The sequence below is a fragment of the Pyrus communis genome, chromosome 4 (assembly GCF_963583255.1).
Source record: "Pyrus communis chromosome 4, drPyrComm1.1, whole genome shotgun sequence".
Classification (NCBI taxonomy): Eukaryota; Viridiplantae; Streptophyta; class Magnoliopsida; order Rosales; family Rosaceae; genus Pyrus; species Pyrus communis.
In genome coordinates, this window is record NC_084806.1 from 14030860 (window position 1) to 14052215 (window position 21356).

The 21356-nt window shown below is 39.0% G+C and overlaps 1 protein-coding gene across 1 annotated transcript; it reads right to left on the bottom strand.

Annotated features, from left to right (window-relative positions):
• Nucleotides 1-16394: 16394 nt before the first annotated feature.
• LOC137732727 (uncharacterized) lies at nucleotides 16395-17538 on the bottom strand. The gene is made up of 2 exons (XM_068472012.1): nucleotides 17161-17538; nucleotides 16395-17096 (listed from the first exon to the last, which is right to left on the bottom strand). Exons 1-2 carry the CDS (start codon nucleotides 17536-17538, stop codon nucleotides 16395-16397), a joined length of 1080 nt encoding a protein of 359 aa, XP_068328113.1.
• Between the last annotated feature and the right edge of the window lie 3818 nt (nucleotides 17539-21356).

Sequence of the window (21356 nt, forward strand, 5' to 3'; positions counted from 1 at the left end):
AATAATTTTATGATGACAAATATCTATAAAAATTTGTTAATAATAAGTGGAAAGACAAAAAAGTGTATAATTTTGTGAACACATGCATTGCCTTTTTTCCAATAGGAATTAGTAAATGATGATTATTTTTGGAAGTCATTTCTTCTTCAGTCTGAAACCTTCAACATTATATTTATTAAGACAATAATCTAGCTTGGCTTAATTGGATAAACAGTTCTTGTGGTACTAAGGTAATCGGAAGATGGCCTCCGTGGTAAATATTAGGATTTAAACCCTCGTGATGTAATCCGTTAGCAAATTTAATCCAAAAATTATTTTTCTGTTAAATATCCGTTAAATACGAGGATAAAAATGTACCTTGATGTGGGTACCGTCATTTTCCTTGTCTCTCTCCTCTCTCTATAATTGTGGGAAATTTTGGAGAATTGGAGTCGTTGAGAAGGTGGCTAAGATGAATTTGAGCACCACCCATGCAGAGCTCCGTGAGACAGTCGTCACTCGGACTAGGAGGAGGAGGAGGCGGCGGGGCGCTGTAGCGAAATTTGGGAAATTAAAGCAGCATCAAAAGTCTTAAGTTCACCACCACCGCCAGTGAAGAAGAAAGGACACACTCATTTGATTTGATGCTAAAAGTCCCTTTTTAGTTCTTTTCAAACTACTCCCGCCCTCCCCAAGAACTCTCCATTTTCCACCCACCACATCTCTATATGTATCTGTTTGTTAAAAACCCAATTGTTGTTGTCGTATCATTTTCTCCATCTTGACTCCAACTAATCAGATAATGAGATCAAAGTTTCTAACAATATTAGCCACCTTCTCAATGACTCAAATTCCCCAAAATTTGAGGGAGAGTATAGAGACGAAGAAGAAGCTGCACATTAAAGTACGTTTTTATCCTTTGTATTTAATGGAAAAATAATTTTGAACTACATTTGCTAACGGACTACACCATGAGAGTTTCAATCCTAATTTTTTTCTTTTTTTTTTTTTTTTACCACGAGGGCTTTCTTTCGATTACCTTATCACCACGATGATCATTTATTTGATTAGGTCATCTAGCTTTTAGGCCATCTCCAACCGACTCAGCCAAAGAACCATAGGGCTTAAAATAACTTGGAATGACACGAAAACTGTTTCCAATCGAGGGTTGGGCCAAAGGGCTTATGGGCCTCACCGGGCCAAAACTCCCAAACCAAGCTAGCGGGTTGGCCATTTCCAGCCAGCCCTCCAGCCCAACCTTCCAGCGTCAGAATGTCAAGATTGACTTTGTGGCAAGTGCAAGAATACCACGCTTTCTTTGTTATTGTGGCAAGTGACACTCAAAATATGTCTGAAAACCTTATTTTAATATGATAGTTTAATTTAATCAACCATATTAATTCAATTAACATAATAAATTATTGAGGGGGTTAGGCCATCTCCAACCGAAGGGTCCAGAGGGCTTGATGGCCGAAAATAACCCGAAAATCGTCTCCAACCGAGGGCTAGGCCAAAGGGCTCGTGGGTCCCACGGGACAAAAAAAAGCCAAAGGGCCAATGATGAGCACCTATTTCACAAACCACATAAAAAAACTTTATAGATTTAACGGTCATCAAATTGTCAAACTTTTTATTTAGATTAGAATTTGTGCAGCCATGGTAGACATGGTGTCAATCTCGTGCACTCCAGCACATTTGGATGGTCCTTTTTCCACCCTCCCTCCACTGTTGCAAATGAGTAGCTAATGTCTTGAAAAGTGCGGATGCCTCATCAACTGTCTTTGTCATTAGAGCTCCTCCGCTAGCAGCATCAATCATTCTCTTGTTTTCGGGAGTCAATCCTTGTTAAAATGATTGCAGCTGCAACCATTCCAGTAAGCCGTGATGATGGCACTTCATCAATAAGTCTCTGAATCTTTCCCAACTATTGTAAAAAGCTTCAGAATCAAACTGGGCAAACGTCATGATTTCATTCCGCAACTTAGAAGTCTTCGAAGGAGGAAAAAATCTTTGAAGGAATTGATTTTCCAACTCATCCCAAGTTGTTATAGAATTAGACGGTAGAAAGTTAAACCAAGACTTTCCCTTGTCCTTGAGTGAAAACGGAAACAGCCGCAATCTGATAAAATCGTTAGTAGCCCCATGGATCTTCAAAGTTTCACATATCTCGACAAAGTCACTAATATGTAAATTTGGATCTTTAGTAGTAAGACCATAAAATGATGGCAACATTTGGATGAAAGACGGCTTCAACTCAAACTGATTAGCTGTTATTTCTGGGCGCACAATACAAGACGATGTGGCTCCAACAGTAGAAGTCGAATAATCCATAAGGTACCGTTTGGTACGTGGGACGGGACGAAACAGAGTGGGACAAGGTGTTCCGTCCCACGTTTGGTGTGCCTAAAACGGGTGGAACGAGCTGTTCCACGGGACGAGTTTTGGGTGAATTTTCGTTCCACCTTACCCCCCTGGAACGACTCGTTCCACATCCATGGAACACAAAATTATAACCTCTCCATCTCCATCTTCTTCCTCCTTGTTTCCATCCGAGGGCATCTTTGCTCCCGTTTCATTCCGTTCCGTCCTGTCCCGTCTTGTCCCGTCCTATTCCGTTCTGTCCCGTCCCGTCTGCATACCAAACGATACCTAAGGGCACGAGTTTCATTTGGGTCTTGAAGTGCCATTCTTTCAATTGGTTCTTGCTTCGTTTGCTTCCTTAGTAGGTGTCAAAACGTTCTGTCAATTTCGGGATTGTATGGCACAAGCTCAAGACTTCGAGAACGACGACCATGCATAAACTTCACTAGAACACCTGAAAACGCAAGAAAACAAAAATTAAAATAAAACAAAAACACGTAGCAATCAAAATAAGAAAGAGATTGAATTAAATTTCAATTCTGGGCAGCGGCGCCAAAAACTTGTTGCGAAATCTAAACTAACCGAAATTAGTCCAGCTTAGTTCCAAATTTTATGCTCGCAAGCGTACGAATCATTCGATAGTATAGAAGGCAAGCACTTAATATCATCCCTCAGAAAATTATTTAATTCTTATCAACTAACTTAAATCCAATTGCAACGAAGTAAAATTAGCAAAGATTGATGAAAGTGGATTTGAGAATTGAAACTAATAGTAAAAACAAATGAAAACAAGAAAGTTTGATCACAATGCAAAAAGTGGCAGTCAAGTACACAAATTATAATTCAGTTGAGTAAAACGCTAGAGTATCCGACTCACCATAACTAATCAATCTTATTTTCTGCAATGAACTATTAACAAGTACTCAAGCTCATTGATAGTCAAATGTCCCTAACACATGTAATATCTACAACATCTAGACTATTACGTATATCCCAATATGCAACTATCAATGGCATCTGGAACAGTTTAACATACCGAAACTCATTACGATCAGTGGAAATTTATATAAAGACTACACAAATCCTAGAGTATGGAATCTACTACTAGGTAATTCATGGTATCTATTTGCAAGAAGCTATCACTCAAGTTGAAAACATGGCATCTGCACAACTTGCATCAAAATTTACCAAGTAAAAGTCAAGATGGTAGCTAATCACAAAGACTAAAACCAAGCATATAAGCATAGCAAACGATACTCAATGAAATTGAAAACTTGAAATAATTTACTTGAGAATATAAGCATGCATAGTCATGGCTACATCGTAGCCCTAGATAAGGAAAATTAGTTCCGAAACATAGATGAAATTGCCATTTTATTCATAATAAAAATAATAAGAAAATTGAGTTTACAAAAAACATAGAAAAATCCTTGTTCTCTGCTGCTGCTGTCTTTCGTATGTCCCTTCCGTCTGATCCGTCATTCCTCTCCTTCTTTTCCCCTTTTACGTTTTCGTAACCGAGGAAAGCTTAACCCTAATTGATTGCTGACAATAAAACAGAGGAAATGGCAGAAGTCTTCAATTATGTGCTGGCCACTCTTTGGTACATTAAAGCACCCAAATGAATTCAGAATCTGTTAGCATCAAACTTGTGCCTTTGATTGTTTACCCCTTGATTTCGATAACTTAGTAAATCCATTTAAAACATCAACGGGCAAATCTCTCTTTAATGCCTTCACCACAAGAAAGTCAAACAAATTAGGAGCGAGAAAATATGGGAATAACATTCCTCTGCTTTCCTTTTTCGTTCTCCCCCAATTGTGGAACTCGAATTTCACCTTCCAGGTCGTCTTTGCCACTTTTTGAAAATTGCCTAGACTCCAAAAATTAAGATAATCAACCCAATGCTCCAGATTCATCTTCTCGCAGAGATCCACCGATTGAAAATTTGGTGGATGAAGTACTATCTCTGGTGGTGTGTGGAATTGAACACTATCATGTTCTTTTCTTTTTCTTGAAATGGAATGGGTCGGCTACCCTTGTAGAATGCCAAGAGGTGAATGCAGCCTTCCTTTTCTTTTGGAGCAGAAAACAATAAAAACTCTTTCCCATGGAATTGGTAAGAAGACAAGAGCAAGTGAATGGTCTAGTTGACTAGTCAACTCTCCTTTTAGACTAGTAAAATAATATGATTCCTACAGAAAAATTCAACCAAATAAGCTGCTGTCTAATTTCTAAAGGAAACATTTGCATAAGATTTGGATGAGCCAAAAATGTAATTAAAAATTTCCCAACTTATGAATATCACTTAAGACCAATTTTGACTTGAAAAACAAAATGACAAATACACTTCAACTCAATCCACTTACTAAACAAAACCAAATTCCAACTACTTTACTTGAATTGAACTTAAAAGGATTGAATTCATATTTTTCTCAAAACCATGTAATAAAATGTAGCTTTCGGAGTAAAATATGCGCTCATCAACTAACCGGCTAGCCATCTTTAGCCAGCCATCCAGCCCGCTGGGTAGCCCACTTTTTTTATTTATTTATTTTTATTTTTTAATTTCTAATTTTTTCCTACACCATTTCTCACCATTACATACTATCTTACCTCATTTTATTTCAATTCTTCACATTCCATACTATAGCCCTTTGGTCATCGGTTGGAGATGATTTTTTATAAAAAGGCTAAAACGAGCCCTATGGCCCTTTGGCCCTTGTTGGAGATGGTAAGAAATATGGTCCTACATTGTTCATTAAACTATTAGTTTCTTGGAGGGCCAAAGGGCTAAAACGAGCCATTTGGCCAGCCTTCTGTTGGAGATGGCCTTATGTTTGGCCTATGGTCATTTGGCCCATTCAATTGGAGATGGGTTTTTTGTCAAAGGGCTATGTTTGGCCTATGGCCCTTTGGCCCTATCGGTTGGAGATGATATAAAATATGGTCTGACATTGTTCGTTAAAATATAATTTCTTGTAAGGCTATAGGGCTAAACATGGCCCTAAGGTAAATGCAGCTTTTCACAAACTAGAGGAGGATGTCACATAATTGAATAAAATAGGGCTATATGACTACTTTTTAATCCTTGAGATTTGGGGTGATTTTCAAAATGCTCTATGGAATTTTAATTTTCTCATTTTACACTATGAAGTATTAAAATTGTACAATTTATACTTTTGGTCGAATTTATTGTTTGATCATTCATTACATTGATGATATGATGAGTGTGAGATTATACATAGCTAACATGTAAGCTACATTTGCAGTACATTGACAAAAAAAACACTCATCAATTTTGTTTTTTTTTTTTTTTTTTTTTTTTTGAAAAAAAGAGAACCAGTTGGTGGCTTCGCCATGGTAGTCTACCCTTTCAGGGACCGAAAAGACTCACAGAGGCATTTCACCATCCCCTGACTACCATTGTGTGATTCACTAGCGTCGGGAATCGAACTTAAGATGTGTCGTGTGGAATATAGGCCTAGAATTTGTCTCCAACCACTGGACCACCTCTTGGTGGTTAAAAAAACTAATCAATTTAATCAAGGATTAAATATTCAAATAGATGTAATTTCATACAATTTCAAAATTTCAGGGTTTAATGTGATAAAATTACAACCTTGTGGTTCATTTTGTAAACCATCTCAAATTTAAAGGTGTAAAATATAATTCGCCCGACAAATTAAGAAGAGTCTATTTGGTATCCTATTTAAAAAATTTCATCATTTCTGAAAACATTTCTTAAGAACATCTCTTGACGACAATTTTCTTTAACACTAAAAACTTGTTTGGTATGAGATTCAAAATTGTATTTAAATTTTAAAACTTACAGTTTTAAAACTCTGAAAGCTCACTTTTGGTGTTTTTAGAGAATATATTATTTCTTAAGTTAGTCTTGAGTTTAGTCTTTGAAAAAAAAATCTTATCAAACGAGTTTTTAAGGCCTCGAACTTAAAAAGTGGTTTTGAATATAAAAAGTTGAGTTCAAGTAAAGTGCCAAATAGGCCATAAGAAATTTGATTTAAATCAGTAAATTATCCCTACTCTCTTCCCAATATAATTGTTCTATATATATTTTAAATTTTGTCAACAACACTTATCATCTTAGTACGCGTAGGTACTATGGTGCTAATTTGTGTATTCAACAAAAGTGACTTTCATTTTTTTTGTTGGACTGCAACAAAATTGACTTTGAATGTTTTTAAATTACAATATTCTATATATTGACCAAAATTACATTATTCCTCGTTTTGCTTCTACAAGAATATAAGCTCATCCAAATCATGCATAGAGATAGCCACAATCTTGGCAGTAAGCTTTGTTCACACGTAGCGTTTGAAAACAAATCAATTAACTTTCAGCCTGCGTAACACCCCAGAAAAAGCCAATTATGTAACAACCAATTACAATTCATTAAATGCATGGTATCACTATAAATACACCCCTCTTCCCAACCCAGATACATCACAAAGCAAACATTTCACAAAGAGAGTAAAAAAGTCTGGATAAATTCAAAGGCAATCTGCTAGGATGTCATCTGAATGTGAAGGAAAGGATTCATGGCCGGAGCTCGTCGGTGCCAAGGGGAAGGATGCGAAGGCTATAATCGAGAGCGAGAACCGTTTAGTCCATGTTGTGATTGTGAAAGAAGGATCATTTGTTACTAAGGATTATCGATGTGATAGGGTTCGGGTTTGGGTTGATAAACATGACATTGTTACTAAGATCCCTCAAAGTGGTTAATTCATCCATGCAATGTTATGTGAACATATGTATGTAATAAGGAGTTGTATCAATCTCCATGCATCAATTGTATTGAATTATAAATAATTTATTTCGCTTTCTATATCTATGTTATATATGAAGCTAAATATATAATAAGAATGGTTTGATAAAGTTGTCAGTTGGTTATTTTCTTCTTCTCTGTACTCTCGTTCTGTTCCATCCTCAAAGCAAGTGGCTACATGGCTTGCTAAGCTCCAATGTTGAGCACTTCCATTGTGGTGAGATTGGGACATTCTCCACTGTGAGTGTATGAAATAGGTTTTGTACTTGTAGTTAGTTAATTCGGGGTTTCAGAAGCAAAGGGTTTGTTGTAGTTAATTAGTTAAAAAAATAGGCTTATTTTTTTGCAATGCCTCATGAAACTCAATTTTAATCTTATTTCCTTCCACCCCAAAACTTAATTTGTATCACTTTGTCACCTGAATCTCAATTTTTTGACTTTTTCATTTTCTGTCAATTTTTGTACAAAAAAACCGTTAAGTCTCTGACCTGGCATGAATGGGCCCCCGGGCCCCCACAAAGTACTATTATTACATGAACTTTTATACACAGAGAGAGGGGACTTAACATAAGCCCACAATATGCCAATCATATTTGATAATTAGGTATTGAATTCACCATTTAATTGAATTGAACTTCAAATCTTTCACTTACAAATAAAGAGAAATGTCACTACACCGCAGTGCTAATGACAATGTCATTTCATAAAGTCAAATGTAGGGGTGTTCGTAAATTAACATGAAATTAACGAAATTGAAGATTTAAATATTTTAAAATGAAACTTTTAATTGTAAATTAACGAAATTGACCATATTGGCTAACAAAGTGAGACACAAGGACCAAATCGACCAAATTGAAAATATGAGGACTAAATTGTGTGGAGAACGACCTTGCATGAGTATCTATACTATAACATCTTGTTCTCTTTCAAATATTTTGTGTGATTTTAACCTCCATTACGTAGGTACTAAAAATCCTATTAGTTGTGTGATACCTTTAACTTATGCTCAAGTAGGAGAATCATATATTAGACTATAAGCATAAGTCTAAGGGTATTCAGGCCCACTATAAAAATTCGATTTGACATCATAATTCACTTGGATGCTTAGATACTGGCTTATGATTTTATTAAAGCAATTGGCTGAATTATTGATAAGTCATTCATTGTGTTGCAATGATTGTTAGTTACTAGAATTGTTATTGACATACATTTTGTAGAATTCACTCTATAACTTTTTTGACAATCCAACAATTTATGTATATGTTATTTTTTTTATTAGTTAAAATAGAACTAAAAGCACGCGTATATGTCGCCTATTCAAGCCTTCATTTGTTAATTGCCTCGTGCTTTTTTATGCCACTTAAATAAAATAATCTGCTCTTTCTAATACTAGTTTGAAACATATAAACTTTATTTAAGATTGTGTACTTAATTAAATTAGTTGGTATGTACACTGCAGATCTTTTAGAATATTTGGCTTCAAAAATGGAGATCTTTTAGGCGTCAGCTTTCTTAACAAAAGCATGAGCTTTTTTAAATGATCTGTTCTTTGTTAACTAATAGCATAAGGACATCAAACATTTTTATCTAGCTATTATGTTTGTTTAGATATTAAATCTAAATTTGGATGAACTGGTGATAGGAATTCATTTCTTACCTACTTCAGGTTGTACAAAAAATTACATCTAGTCATCTACGTAAGGAAAATTACTGTTACATCCAACGAGGGTTGGCAGTTGGTAAGGTCCCTACCTTGTGTGTTGCCCCACCAAGATTTGAGTCACGCGCGTTGTCAGCAATCCTCGTTGATGCACGATTTGTAAATTCATACTGGTGACACGCATAAGGCTTAGGATTATGGGTATACCTTGTGTGCGGGCAAAGATTTCTCTAGAGAAGGATCCTCGGACCTCAACACAGCTCCCCAAGGGATTGGCACTTTGGATGTGTAGTCGGGCTCTTGCTTGTTGATGTGCTACAAGAAGAGGACAAAGTTAGTTCTAAAATGTGCTTTTGTAGGGCCTTAGGTGTAGGCCTTGAGGCTCGCAATTAAAACTAAATAAGTGCTAGGTGTGCCACTGCTATCTCAGTATAGCAAATGTAGAACAAGACTGTTTTTAGTCGATTAGTTTCGCCCCAAGTTACTCAGACTTCTTGTTATCAAAGGATTATCGTGGATGGGTTAAGTCCACATTAAGTTCTTTTTCTTGCCTTGGAAACAAGGACTTTTAGCTCATAGTCTTGTATGTTCAAATGAAGGGAGTCCAGGTTGGTTCATGATTAATTTTAATCCATTAAACTAACCAGATCCAGATGCAAATGGAACTCTTAAGAGAGGAAAACTGATGGAAATGACTTACATACTGGAGAATGCATTAAGTAATAGATCTATAAATTTATAAAATAAACAAAAAGCGTCGGGCAAGATTTCACCTTGTCTGTCAAGGTTGAACCTCTTACAATCACTTCTCTTTGAATTAACAGGGGTTTATATGCTAAAAAGGGATGGATGGTAAACAAGTTTACATAAGGGAATCGATACTACGCCACTAAGGGAGATAGCAGAGCTTTAAACTGGACAAGAGATAGCTTGTCACTAAAAAGGACTGAATCTGGGTTGATTTCAGCTTTTGAATGCAAAATCTGGCTTGAGAGCAGAGTTGTATGTTTGTTTTTTTTTATTGGTTGAGTGTCTTTGTCTCTGGGGCCCCTTCTTCCTTTTATAGGCCAATTAACCCAACTGCTGTGACTTTGCTTTTGCCCAAAAGCTTGGAGGGTAGTGAGTCATCAGCTTTTTACTTGGAATGCCATTAGAAAGTGTTCTTTGGCTGGTAGTAGGTTAGTCTTCATCACTTGTCACTTCAATGGTAAGCACGTGGCTTGTATCTTGGTTGAGAAGGCTTCACTTTGCCTTTGGGCTTGGTGTTGGGCTTTGGGCAAGTCCCCTTTTAGTTGGCATTCTTGGGCTTTCCTTCATCTAGGTCCAATGTTCAAATATTAACCCAAACAGTGCCCCCTTTAATCATTTGTTGAGTCTGCAACCCAAGATGCTAATAATGATTAAATAGTCGTCGCAAGCCTTCACTCGGGACTTGCACCATTTAAAACAACTGTTGTTAACTAAACTTTTGCACTAACCCATGAATTCCATCGTTAATTAACCACTTACTATATAATCCTTACTTAAACTCATCGGCAAAGTAGCTTAGCCATTTCGAGCCTTCAAATTCCTAGAACTTCCCAGAACTCTCAAAGCCTTCATACTTTCCAGAAACTTCTTTTGTTTTTCAGTTTTTGCCCCTTAATTATGATTTTCTTCCCATCTTCTGCTCAAAATCATCCAATGGCACCCAAAGTTGCTCAAACTCAATCTCCCTGCAAAACTGGTGAATGGATTTCCACCATGCGTTGCTTGCTTAACAGCATTCATTGCCCTCAGGCAGGCTGCATACTAAATTTTTCTTCTAGCCCACCTTCAAGCAAAAATGGATGAATAACGGAACTTATGAGCTAATAATGCTCTCCAAAACCACGGTCATCGTTCAACCCAAGCTTCTCACTACAGCCATCTTCTTCTGTAACTCGGGTACTAATACCTTCGACTTTAGGATAACCCACATATCCCCGACTATCCTGGATACGGCACAGGTCTTTGGGCTCAGGCCCTCAGGCAGGGTTATAAATGTCACTCACGACTGGCCACCTTCTTCTTGCCCGACTGCTGAGAGCTCGAGTAGCTCTGGTCTCATAATTCAATTGGAGTATAACTTTGTGACTTTCAAGAGTTATGGAACCTCTTTCACGGGTTTTATCCCATTTGTGAAAAAGGAATTTGGCCCCTCATCCTCCAATGCAAACAGAGATCAGGAGCATATGTATTTTCTACTATACTCGCTCAATAAGCATGTTTTCCCCAACAAGTCCAAGGGAGTAAAAGTTAAGTGGATCCCTTTAGTGGAAGCTCTGCATAATTTTAAAATGATATGGCAACAGGCCCCTTCCTTCTTGCTCATCTTTATCATCTCTTGTATTAGATTACCAAGGGTGAAGCATTTGAAACCAACCTTAATGTTCCTACTTAGTTGATTCAGCTTTGGCTTCAATGGTATTTCCCTGATCTTTGGGCTCCCAACCTTGAATTCCCCGAGGGTATTGCTCCTGCCCAAATTCTAGTCGAAGGTTCTCTAACCAATCACTCTACATTCGCTTGTCTCTATTTCTTCATAGTCTGCAGGACTCGGGCTTACTTGGAGTGAGGAGCTTCAGTTCTTAAGAGGTCTATGGTTTTCTGACCAAGCCTTTCAAGATGCCTTTGGAGAAAATGTCAGCCCCTTCTGTAAAGAGAAATTTATCAGCTGCATCCAGTCGAAGGACCTGGCTTGGGGTGTGAGGAGCGACCGCTAGGAGCGCGGGCTAGAAGTTTATCATCCAAACTTCTGTAGCAGGCAGTTGGGCTTTAGACAAACTATTATAATCCCCTTCTTTGACTCTTTTCAATATGGCACGTCCTACCATCTCCACTCTCCTCCAGAAGTCACTTTCTGAGCTATTCGATGTAGCCTTGAGGTCATGAGCAAGGTTGCCAGAAAACCTATGACCTTCAATTTCGAATGTACTTCAAGCTTCACTTCTTGGTGGGAAGCAAAGTGGACCAAGAAGTATGGAGGAGACTTACGCGAAGCACATGACTGCCTTTTGAAGCATCTCTCCATCAAGTCATATCCTAAGCTGAGTAAGCTTGAAAATTGGAAGGAAATGATTCATCAGAAAAACCAACTTCTTTTGATAGGTACCTCTTACTTCTTTAACTTGTAATTTTATGAAATTTTATGAATCTACCTTCTTCTAACACTTTTATTGGTTTCCCTACACTTGCAGCTCAAGGCAACCCACTGAGATGGATGTCGGGCAAGATGAAGAGGCTAGGGATGCCTTTGTGCTTCAAGAAGCCGCGGCTGAAGCAGAAAGACAAGGTGCTAAAGCAAGTGGGGACGTTTCTGATTTACTTGGAGACTTTAAGGACGAGGCAGAACTTGTAGTGGAGCCTTCAGCAACACGTTGGACTCTTGTAACAGTAGTAGAGACTTCTGAGTTTGACCCGAAGAACGACCTTGAGCTCAACTCACCATCCCTGGTCCATGGGCAACCTCCACCAAGAAGAGAACAAGGGCACATACTTCAAAATCCTCCAAGTCTTCCACTTCTATAGCTGAGGCGATAGTGGATAGGAAGAAACAGAAGGCTTCTAGTAAGTGAATTTTATTTCAACCTTCCCTTCTTCCTTGCATTTTGTGTTTAAGAGCTAACAACTTCATTTTCCTCAAATCTAAGGCCTCAAGTAACCAAAAAGGTCATCATTGTTTCAAGGGAAGATCTGCTGGGGGCCGAGATGTATCAAAAGGCCAAGGATCTGCAAGATTCCACCCTTAAAGCATTAGAGGTATGGCCTGCTTCTTAAACTTATTCCCTTAACCTCTTCCTTTTCTTAACTCTTTGCCCAAACACCTGAAATAGGCCATAAGGGAAGAAATGATCTCTCCGCCTAAGGCATCTTAACCTCCAGCTTTAATAGTACAACAAATGTGTATTTCTTTTTCATTCTTCAGACTTGTGTCTTTACCAATCTTGGAGCTTTAACACTTGTCTTTCACTTTTGTAGGCTAAGGTTGGAGAGTCCGCTTCTCAGGTCAGGCACAATTCTTCTTCTATTCCTTCAACATTTCCTCCCTTAGTGGTGGCTCCCACTTCTTAATTTGACCCATCCACTGGGGAGATGTTGCACTTTGTGGAAGAGGACAGCAATCTGAGGAGTACTTCTAGTCTGAATCTTTATGTTTTAACCACCCTTTTTTATTTATACTTATTTTCTGTCTTGCTTCTCCTGGCCATCCCCCGTGCAGGAGTTCCAACCAGTATCAACAACCTTTAGGGAGCCCATAGTCCCTGAGATCCCTGTGGTCTCAGAGGTAATTAGCCCACGGGCTTCTCCTCATCCAGCAACCATTACAGAAGAGTTTCCTCCTTCTACTTAAGTCCCTGCTCAGGTATAGAAATACCTTCACTTCTATCTTCTTTTCCATAACTTAGTTACTGACATTTACTCTTTATCTTTGATATTTATAGGCCTTTGGTGAGGGCTCGGGCACAGTTCATCCCCCTCTAGTTAGTGGGAGTGATCCTCCCTAGTAACCAGGAATCACTACCCCTCATTCCAAGGCCTTGGGCTCCATTCAGGTATATTACTTCCCTCATCTTACCTTCCTTTATTCTGAATCGTAGTCCTTTTCCTAACTTTGTTTTTCTTGGTTTGCAACAGGGCCCTGGAGAGGACTCAGGCCAATCTCCTCCACACCTGGTGAGCAAAACAGAACTTCCTCGACCTTCTCTAGCTTCTGGGGCCACATGGATCTTTATCCCTAGGCCTAAGAAGAAGGTCAAAACTACTGCTACCACTTCCATTTTTGCTCCTGCTCCAGAGATCATTCCCTCTCTGCCAACTGAAGCTGCCCCTTCTGTTACTGCTGAAGGTGTTGGAGAAATGCCTCCACCTATGTCATCTACTCCTTCAGCAACGTCTTTACCTGAGCTGGTTAAGAAGTTCGGGCAGATCAAGACCAAGCTGCAATCTCCTTCACCTTCATCCGAATCTCCTCTTCTTCAAAATGCTCGTCGAATCTTCAAGGATCGGATGAAGAGAGACTTCACTGCTTCATTCAGTTTTAAGATTGTTCATGACGTTGAGAAACTCATTGAACTCTACAATGCTCAGTTACTTTCAAAGGCTCAATACGAGTTCTTTCTCAGTTTCTTTGAGAATATGCGAGCCCTGAGGGATCAGCATCAAAAGGTGGAACGGGCATCTAATAGAGTTAAATGTTTCCAAGAAAAACACACGAAGACATAAGCCACACTTCAACAGTTAGTGGAGGAAGGATTAGTGATGGAAAATAAGATCGCAGTGGTTGACGCCGAGATTCAAAGATTGGAAGAGCAACTTTCTTCACTCAAGGCCGAGAAGATGAGCCTAACCAATCATCTTTCCAAGAAAGTAGAAGACATGGAAAAAATCTGTCAATAAGCGGAGGACTTAAAGAACCAACTCGCTAATAGCAACATGTATCTTGGAAAACCAGCCAAAATTTTTATTATTATGCAAACTTACATTTCTATAATAGCTGCCCGGGCTGAGGATGCAAAGTTGTTAGGCTAGGATCTTTTGTAATCATTTTTACATGAAATGAAATGTACTTCTTCTTCATCTTTACTTATTTCAATTCTTGCTTTCTTTCTTTCCCATACACCAACGGTCTCTTAATTAAGGACCTGACTGCAACCACTTGGTCCTATCTTTTTTGTTCTGACATCACCGGTGTTGGGGGAGTTATGACAATATAGGGCCTATCCCATTCTTCCTTGGTGAGGAATAATCCTTGTTCCAGAAGGTTTTAGGCCATTACCTTAGCCGGGCGGCCGTTCTTATCAGCTCCTAAACATTGGAGAATCCCAATACTAGGATTATAAAAGCTGGCTTCTACCACATTGGCAATGGAGAGGAATGGTCGTGACTCGACCTTCACTATCTCCCAAAATCTTGGTCTCATGGCTCCTTCCTCGTGGTAAAATGCTACATGTTGGTGTAAGGTGGAAGACACAAAGAGACTTTGATGAATCCAATCTCGGCCTAGTAAAGCTCCATAGGTGGAAGTACTATCCACAACGAAAAAGGCTAGTATGATTTTCTTGGAGCCCAAGTCAACCTCCAGGGGCAATATCCCATGAGTTTTAGTGATTGCTCCAGAGAAACTGGAAATTGTTAGATCTGTGGGGATGAGATCTTCCTCACTTCTACACACCCTTTTCATCTTCTTATATGGTAACACATTGACCGCAACTCATCCATCAATCAAAACCCTCTTGAAGGGCACTCCATCTAGATAAGCAGTTACATAAATAGGCTTGAGATGGTTGGCTAGGGTCAAACTTGGCCGACTAAAGACCATTATGTCTGAGTACACTCTCTCGAGCTCTCTTTTTATGAGATCGAGCAAACCTATTATGCCCGACTCCTCTTTTCCCGCTTCTTTAACATTAACATGTGTCATCATATGTTCTGTTATCAAGTAATCACCCTCTATTGTGGCAGGTTGATCATGCTTGGGACAAAAGATGGAAGATAGAACAAATGTCATGTTTACATGGAAGTTGATAGGTTTAAGAAAGTCCTTATTCTTGCCCCCCTAATTTGGTTCATGAATTCATCTAACCAGGCATGTGCTTCTTTTGGCAACATCAGCTCAGGCAACCTTTCTTCCGAGTTATGCCAAAGTTTTGTGCCTGCACTAGGTTCTCACAGAGAGTATCAACCAGCAACGGTGGATGCATTCGTCTCTTAGGCGAGATAGTTCCAAAACATATTGGCTCCGAGCTCCATCTTGGTGATGGTATCATTACCATGTCCTCTTGAACTCTCCTTAGGATTCTGTACTTCCCAGGGTGAAGGCTTTGTGGCACATGATCTCCTTCCCCCTCAGTCTTGTTATTTGCCTTTTCTACCTCCTTTTTGCTTTTCCAATGAAGTTGATTTCTTTCAATGAAGTTGATTTCTTTCCCCATGAGGTAATTTCTCAAACTTCATATTTTCATTGATTTCTGAGGCAGTGGGGACTTTTAATGACTTAATGTGAGCTCTGTGCTGCGTCTGAATTTTCCTAATCATAGGGGCTCTTATTTCTTTGATAGTCCTCCCATCTTTTCCTACTACGTACCAATTTCACCCGAGTCGAGCAGAATCTTTCTTGGTGAATGGGGATATAATGCTTTTTGTTCTTCCCTTCATTCTGATATCATTGTAACTTGGTTGGGGGGGGCTTACTTCCACCCATTTTGGTATTTTGGCTTCTCTGTCCTCTACTTCTTCAGAGGCTTCATAATTTCTGAATACCTCTAATTAGCCCTTTGGTTGAGAATCTCCTCCCAACCTTTGGAAAACATTTCTAGAGGTCTCTTTCTCAATTGCATGCATGATACTTCTGCGGGCTTCTTGTTTTTCCTTCTCCTTTCTTCTGATCAACTTCCAATCAATAATATCTCCTGATGCTGGCACTTCTAACTCACATACATATTGGCACTTGCTACACAACACTAACCCTTTAATTATAGCTGCTTTAAGTTTCTCAGGCAGCTTGATAGTTCCTTCTGTTAGTTTGTCAACTTGCCTCATTTCTACTTTCACTTCCCAAGTAACTTTCCCTTTCCTTTTTTCCGCTCAAGTTAAGTTAATCATGTTTATTGGGGCTTTTGTGAAGGGATATATGTCAATCATCATATTGGCTTGTGGTTTTTCCAACAACAACTTTCCTTTCACTATGAGGTCTTGTATCCAATCCCTGAATTGGACATAGTTGGTTATGAAGTGATTGAAGGTACAATGCAGCTTGCAATACTTCTTTCCTCTTAGGTTTTCTGGTTTAGGCATCTTTTTGGTGCTGTTGGGCACGATCATTCTTGCCCGTACCAATACTTCATAGATCTCTGAGGCCTTGGTTAAATCAAAAGAATAACTCTGGTATTTAGGGGGCTTCATAGAGACAAATCCACCATCATTCATCACCACTTTCTGATCATTGACTAGTTGGACTAACCCTTTCACTATTAAAGGTTTGAAGGGGGTAGCCATCTCTACCGCACACATGTTCATCCCTTCTCTTCCATGGTTATCATTTTGTTCTGGCTCAGCTTCTTCAAACTCCACTTGGTGAATTGCAGCTTTATTCTTGTAAAAAGGAAGAGCCTTAGATGAGTGCTTCACTTGATGTTCCTTAAGCAACAGTTTTTCGTACTTTGTGGCAGCAATTACCAACTCTTGTAACTCATTGAATTGTACATCATAAAAATTTTTCCTCAAAGGCAGCCTCAAGACATTTTGAGCGATGAATATGAGTTGGGCATGATTATAGGGAATTGTCACCTAATTCTTGTCCTTCAAAACTTATCATGAAGTCTTCTGTAGACTCATGTTCATATTGTTTCACCTCTACTAAATCATTAATAGACATCTCAGGCTCTATCCTATATAACTGCTCATGGAAAGCCATCTCCATTTGCCCCCAGTTAGCAGTAGAATTGGGGGGCAATAGCGAATACCATTGAGATGCTAGGCCAACCAATAAGTTCCCAAACAATCTTAACTTATAATTAGGATTGTCTTCAAATGCCACGCAATGATTAGAGAACTTGAAGATGTGATCTTTAGAGGATACACTGTCATCCTCCCCACTAAAAGTAGGAGACACAGGCATCTTGAAGTTGATTGGAAAAGGATTATGCTCATCAATATACTTCGGGTATGGCTTTTGGTAAGTGATCCTGAACAGTGGACGAGCTTGGGGTTGAGCATTCTTGGCCACCATCCTTCTTAACTCACCTAACTCATCTCTCAACCGCTGGTTAGCTGTATTGTTGCATGGGGTATGTGAGGCTCCCCATTCGAGCTAATATCATTGCCCGATAAGGTTTCCTTCTTTAGGTCGGGCTGTCTCCACTTGGCATCCTCTCCCTTACTGGCCAATGGTGGGGGCCTATAACGAAGAGGCTTGTCTGCCTTGGTAGGCTCGCATTTTGCACTGGATTCTCCGATTAACTAGGGCATCCCATACTTCTTTCTTTCTTACCCGCTATGCCCCTACTACCTAGTGAAAACAATAAGGGGTCAGGCAACTCTATTTCCAAGATCTCCTCCAATACTGGCTAACTAACTCCAAATCCTTCCTTCTTTTTTCCTTTATCCCTCTTTTCCTCAAGCACAGGAAATAGGGGGATAATTGGTTCTTTCTCAGGGCTCTTTTCCCTCATCATTTCCCTGGCATAACCATTCTTTGGAGTAGAGTACTCCAGATTTAATCTTCTTTGCAGACTCCCTGTTAAGGAACAGAGTTTACTTACTTCTCCTCTGGAGTCCAAAGTGATATTCTCCATACTTTTCAGCACTAGTACCATGGCGGCTTGCAAATCTTCATCGGTCACCTTTTCTCCTCACTTCTTAGATGAAGTTGGGCTCTCTAGAATAACTGGTCCTTGCAAGGAAGAAAAATCCTCTGGATGATTTGTCATGCTCGATCTTGGTAGACACTAAGGTAGCCCATATTCTGTGTTCCCCCTGAAGGTTTTCTCCTTCCTTCTTTTTCTTGGCATACAAGACTATAAATGTCCCATTGGGTGTGCCAAAACTATGTTCGGGCAAAGATTTCTCTGGAGAATGATCCTCGGACCTCAGCACAGCTCCCTAAGGGATTGGCACTTTGGATGTGTAGTCAGACTCTTGCTTGTTAATGTGCTACAAGAAGAGGACAAAGTTAGTTCTGAAATGTGCTTTTGTAGGGCCTTAGGTGTAGGCCTTGAGGCTCACAATTAAAATTAACTAAGTGATAGGCGTGCCACTGCTATCTCAATATAGCAGATGTAGAACAAGAGTGTTTTTAGTCAATTACTTGCGCCCCAAGTTACTCGGACTTGTTGTTATCAAAGGATTGTCATGGATAGGTTAAGTCCACATTAAGTTCTTTTTCTTGCCTTGGAAATAAGGACTTTTAGTTCATAGTCTTGTATGTTCAAATGAAGTGAGTCCAGGCCCCTTTAAGTCGTTTGCTTGGTTCTTGATTGATTTTAATGATAACATATCCATTAAACTAACTAAATCCAGATGCAAATGAAATTCTTAAGATAGGAAAACTGATGGAAATGACTTAAATACATACTAGAGAATGCATTAAGTAATAGATCTACAAATTTAGAAAACAAACAAAGAGCGTCGGGCAAGATTTCACCTTGTCTGTCAAGGTTGAACCTCTTGCAATCACTTCTCCTTGAATTAACAGGGGTTTATATGCTAAAAAGTGATGGATGGTAAACAAGTTTACACAAGGGAATCGATACTATGCCACTAAGGGAGATAGCAGAGCTTTAAACTAGACAAGAGATAGCTTGTTGCTAAAAATGACTGAATCTGGGTTGATTTCAACTTTTGAATGCAAATATGGCTTGAGAGCAGAGTTTGTATGTTTGTTTGTTTGATTGGTTGAATGTCTTTGTCTCTGGGGCCTCTTCTTCATTTTATAGGCCAATTAACCCAACTGCGGTGACCTTGCTCTTACCCAAAAGCACTTGGAGGGTAGTGAGTCATCAACTTTTTATTTGGAATGCCACTAGAAAGTGTTCTTTGGCTGGTAATAGGTTAGTCTTCATCACTTGTCACTTCAATGGTAAGCACGTGGCTTGTATCTTGGCTGAGAAGGCTTCACTTTGCCTTTGTGCTTGGTGCTGGGTTTCGGGCAAGTCCCTTTTTAGTTGGCATTCTTGGGCTTTCCTTCATCTAGGTCCAATGTTCAAATATTAACCCAAACACCTTGACTCTAGTGATGAGAGTAACTAATCTCCCCCTAACTTTTATCTTATCAAAACATATTACTGCTACAAAAGTCGTAAGATGTAGATCAGCTAAATAAGTCTAGTATGCCAGTGTCCTCCATTCTCGTTTTAAAGAGGACATTTTAAAATTGTCCAGGGATCCCTAAAAAAATGTTCCAGTTTGTACCTTCTTAACATGAATGTTAATGACACTTAAACCGCGCGTCATTCATTATTAAACTCTCGCTCTCTTAATCTCTTGAATAAGAAAACTAATATCCCAGTTTCCTCTATTTATCTAATATTAAGGTAATAAGCATGTTTTGTGCTAACAAAGATTTGATCGATTATATAATTACACTAATAATTTTCAGTGGTACTTTTGGAGATTTGGTCACTAGCTGATTCTAGCTCCGGTCAAAGAAAGGCCGCCCGACAGTAAGCATGTTCAGCTTGAGACCACATTTTTCTTTCTGCCTTGCCAAACCATTTTATCTTGTTTGTTTCCCAAGGTATACTTGATCCCCAAAATTGACCCTAAACTTCGTAATTCAAACATAGTAATCAGGACGGGGCGTGTGGGAACAAGAGGAGATCATGAGTGGTTCGTAGAAGGGGGTGGTGGATGGAATCGCGGAGGTTAGGCCGCAGAGGGTGGGCCAAGTAGGTGGCATGTTTTTTATTTTTTTTTGGTCGAAGTGGTATGTTTCACTGGGCACTTTGGGTGGAATGGTAGTATTGTCTTTAATTTTTTAAGCTTATTAGGGTTTTATAAATTAATGAATTAAATGGATACCTATAACCTAGTGAATTGCGTGACAAAAATTAAAAATTGGCACACACGCATCAAGAGTATCTGGTGCAAGAGATTTGATAGAGATAGGCAGGCGGTGGCGGCCGCGGTTAGAGAGCAAGTAAACTAAATACAAACCAATCGCAAAACCATCTTAATTAAGTAGAATATTCATATAATTAGCATGGTTAATTAACAGATTAGTTAAAGGGTCTTTTCTATTACAAAGAATAAATCAACTTTTACATTTGATCGTTTGCCGAAGGCCGAAAAGTTATGTGGAAATAAAAAGAGAAATTAATTACTTATGAATATTGGCAGCAACACCAAATGGAACCATGTGACGAGGGTAAGCAGAAGCATGGTGATGATGTTGCAGACGATGGCCTGCATAGTTCTTGCCCTTGAGTGGGCAGCCCAATCCGCCGGTGCTGGGAATGTAGGTGCATTTAGAGGAGTGATCAGGAGGCAGGTCGCCTCTTTGAAGAGACTGCAGGCTGAGCTCTTGCCTGTGGGCATAGAGAATCCTGCTAGCTTCGTTGGGATGTACGTGTGCAAGACAAAGCAGCAGCAGCAGCACAGCCAAAGCATTAATGTTTACAAGTCCCATGATATTTCTTTCGTATGGTATAATATTTCGGGTTTCGAATTTGAATCGGTTGAAATGTTTAGAATATTTCGGCTTGAAATCGGTTGGAATCTGATTTTCCTCTCATCCCTAGCACTCAGATACGTCGCACGTATTTATAATAATTTCATGAGGGGAGTGTTGTGTTATTTATAGCTAAAACCATGGTGGAACTTTGTTATTATTTTATTGATTTGGAGGAATTTGACTGTTGACTGCTGGTTTTTTTTTTTTTTTTTAATCATTCTTTTAGTCTTCAAGTACAGTTCAACAAAATTGAATAGGTCATCAATCCATTTAACTAAAGAATAAGGAAGAAAACGTGAGCTTAATCCCAAGGTTTTGCTGTCCACCCTTCCTTGTCAAAGCCTCAAACTTGTACAATTAATACATTGTTTTTAAGC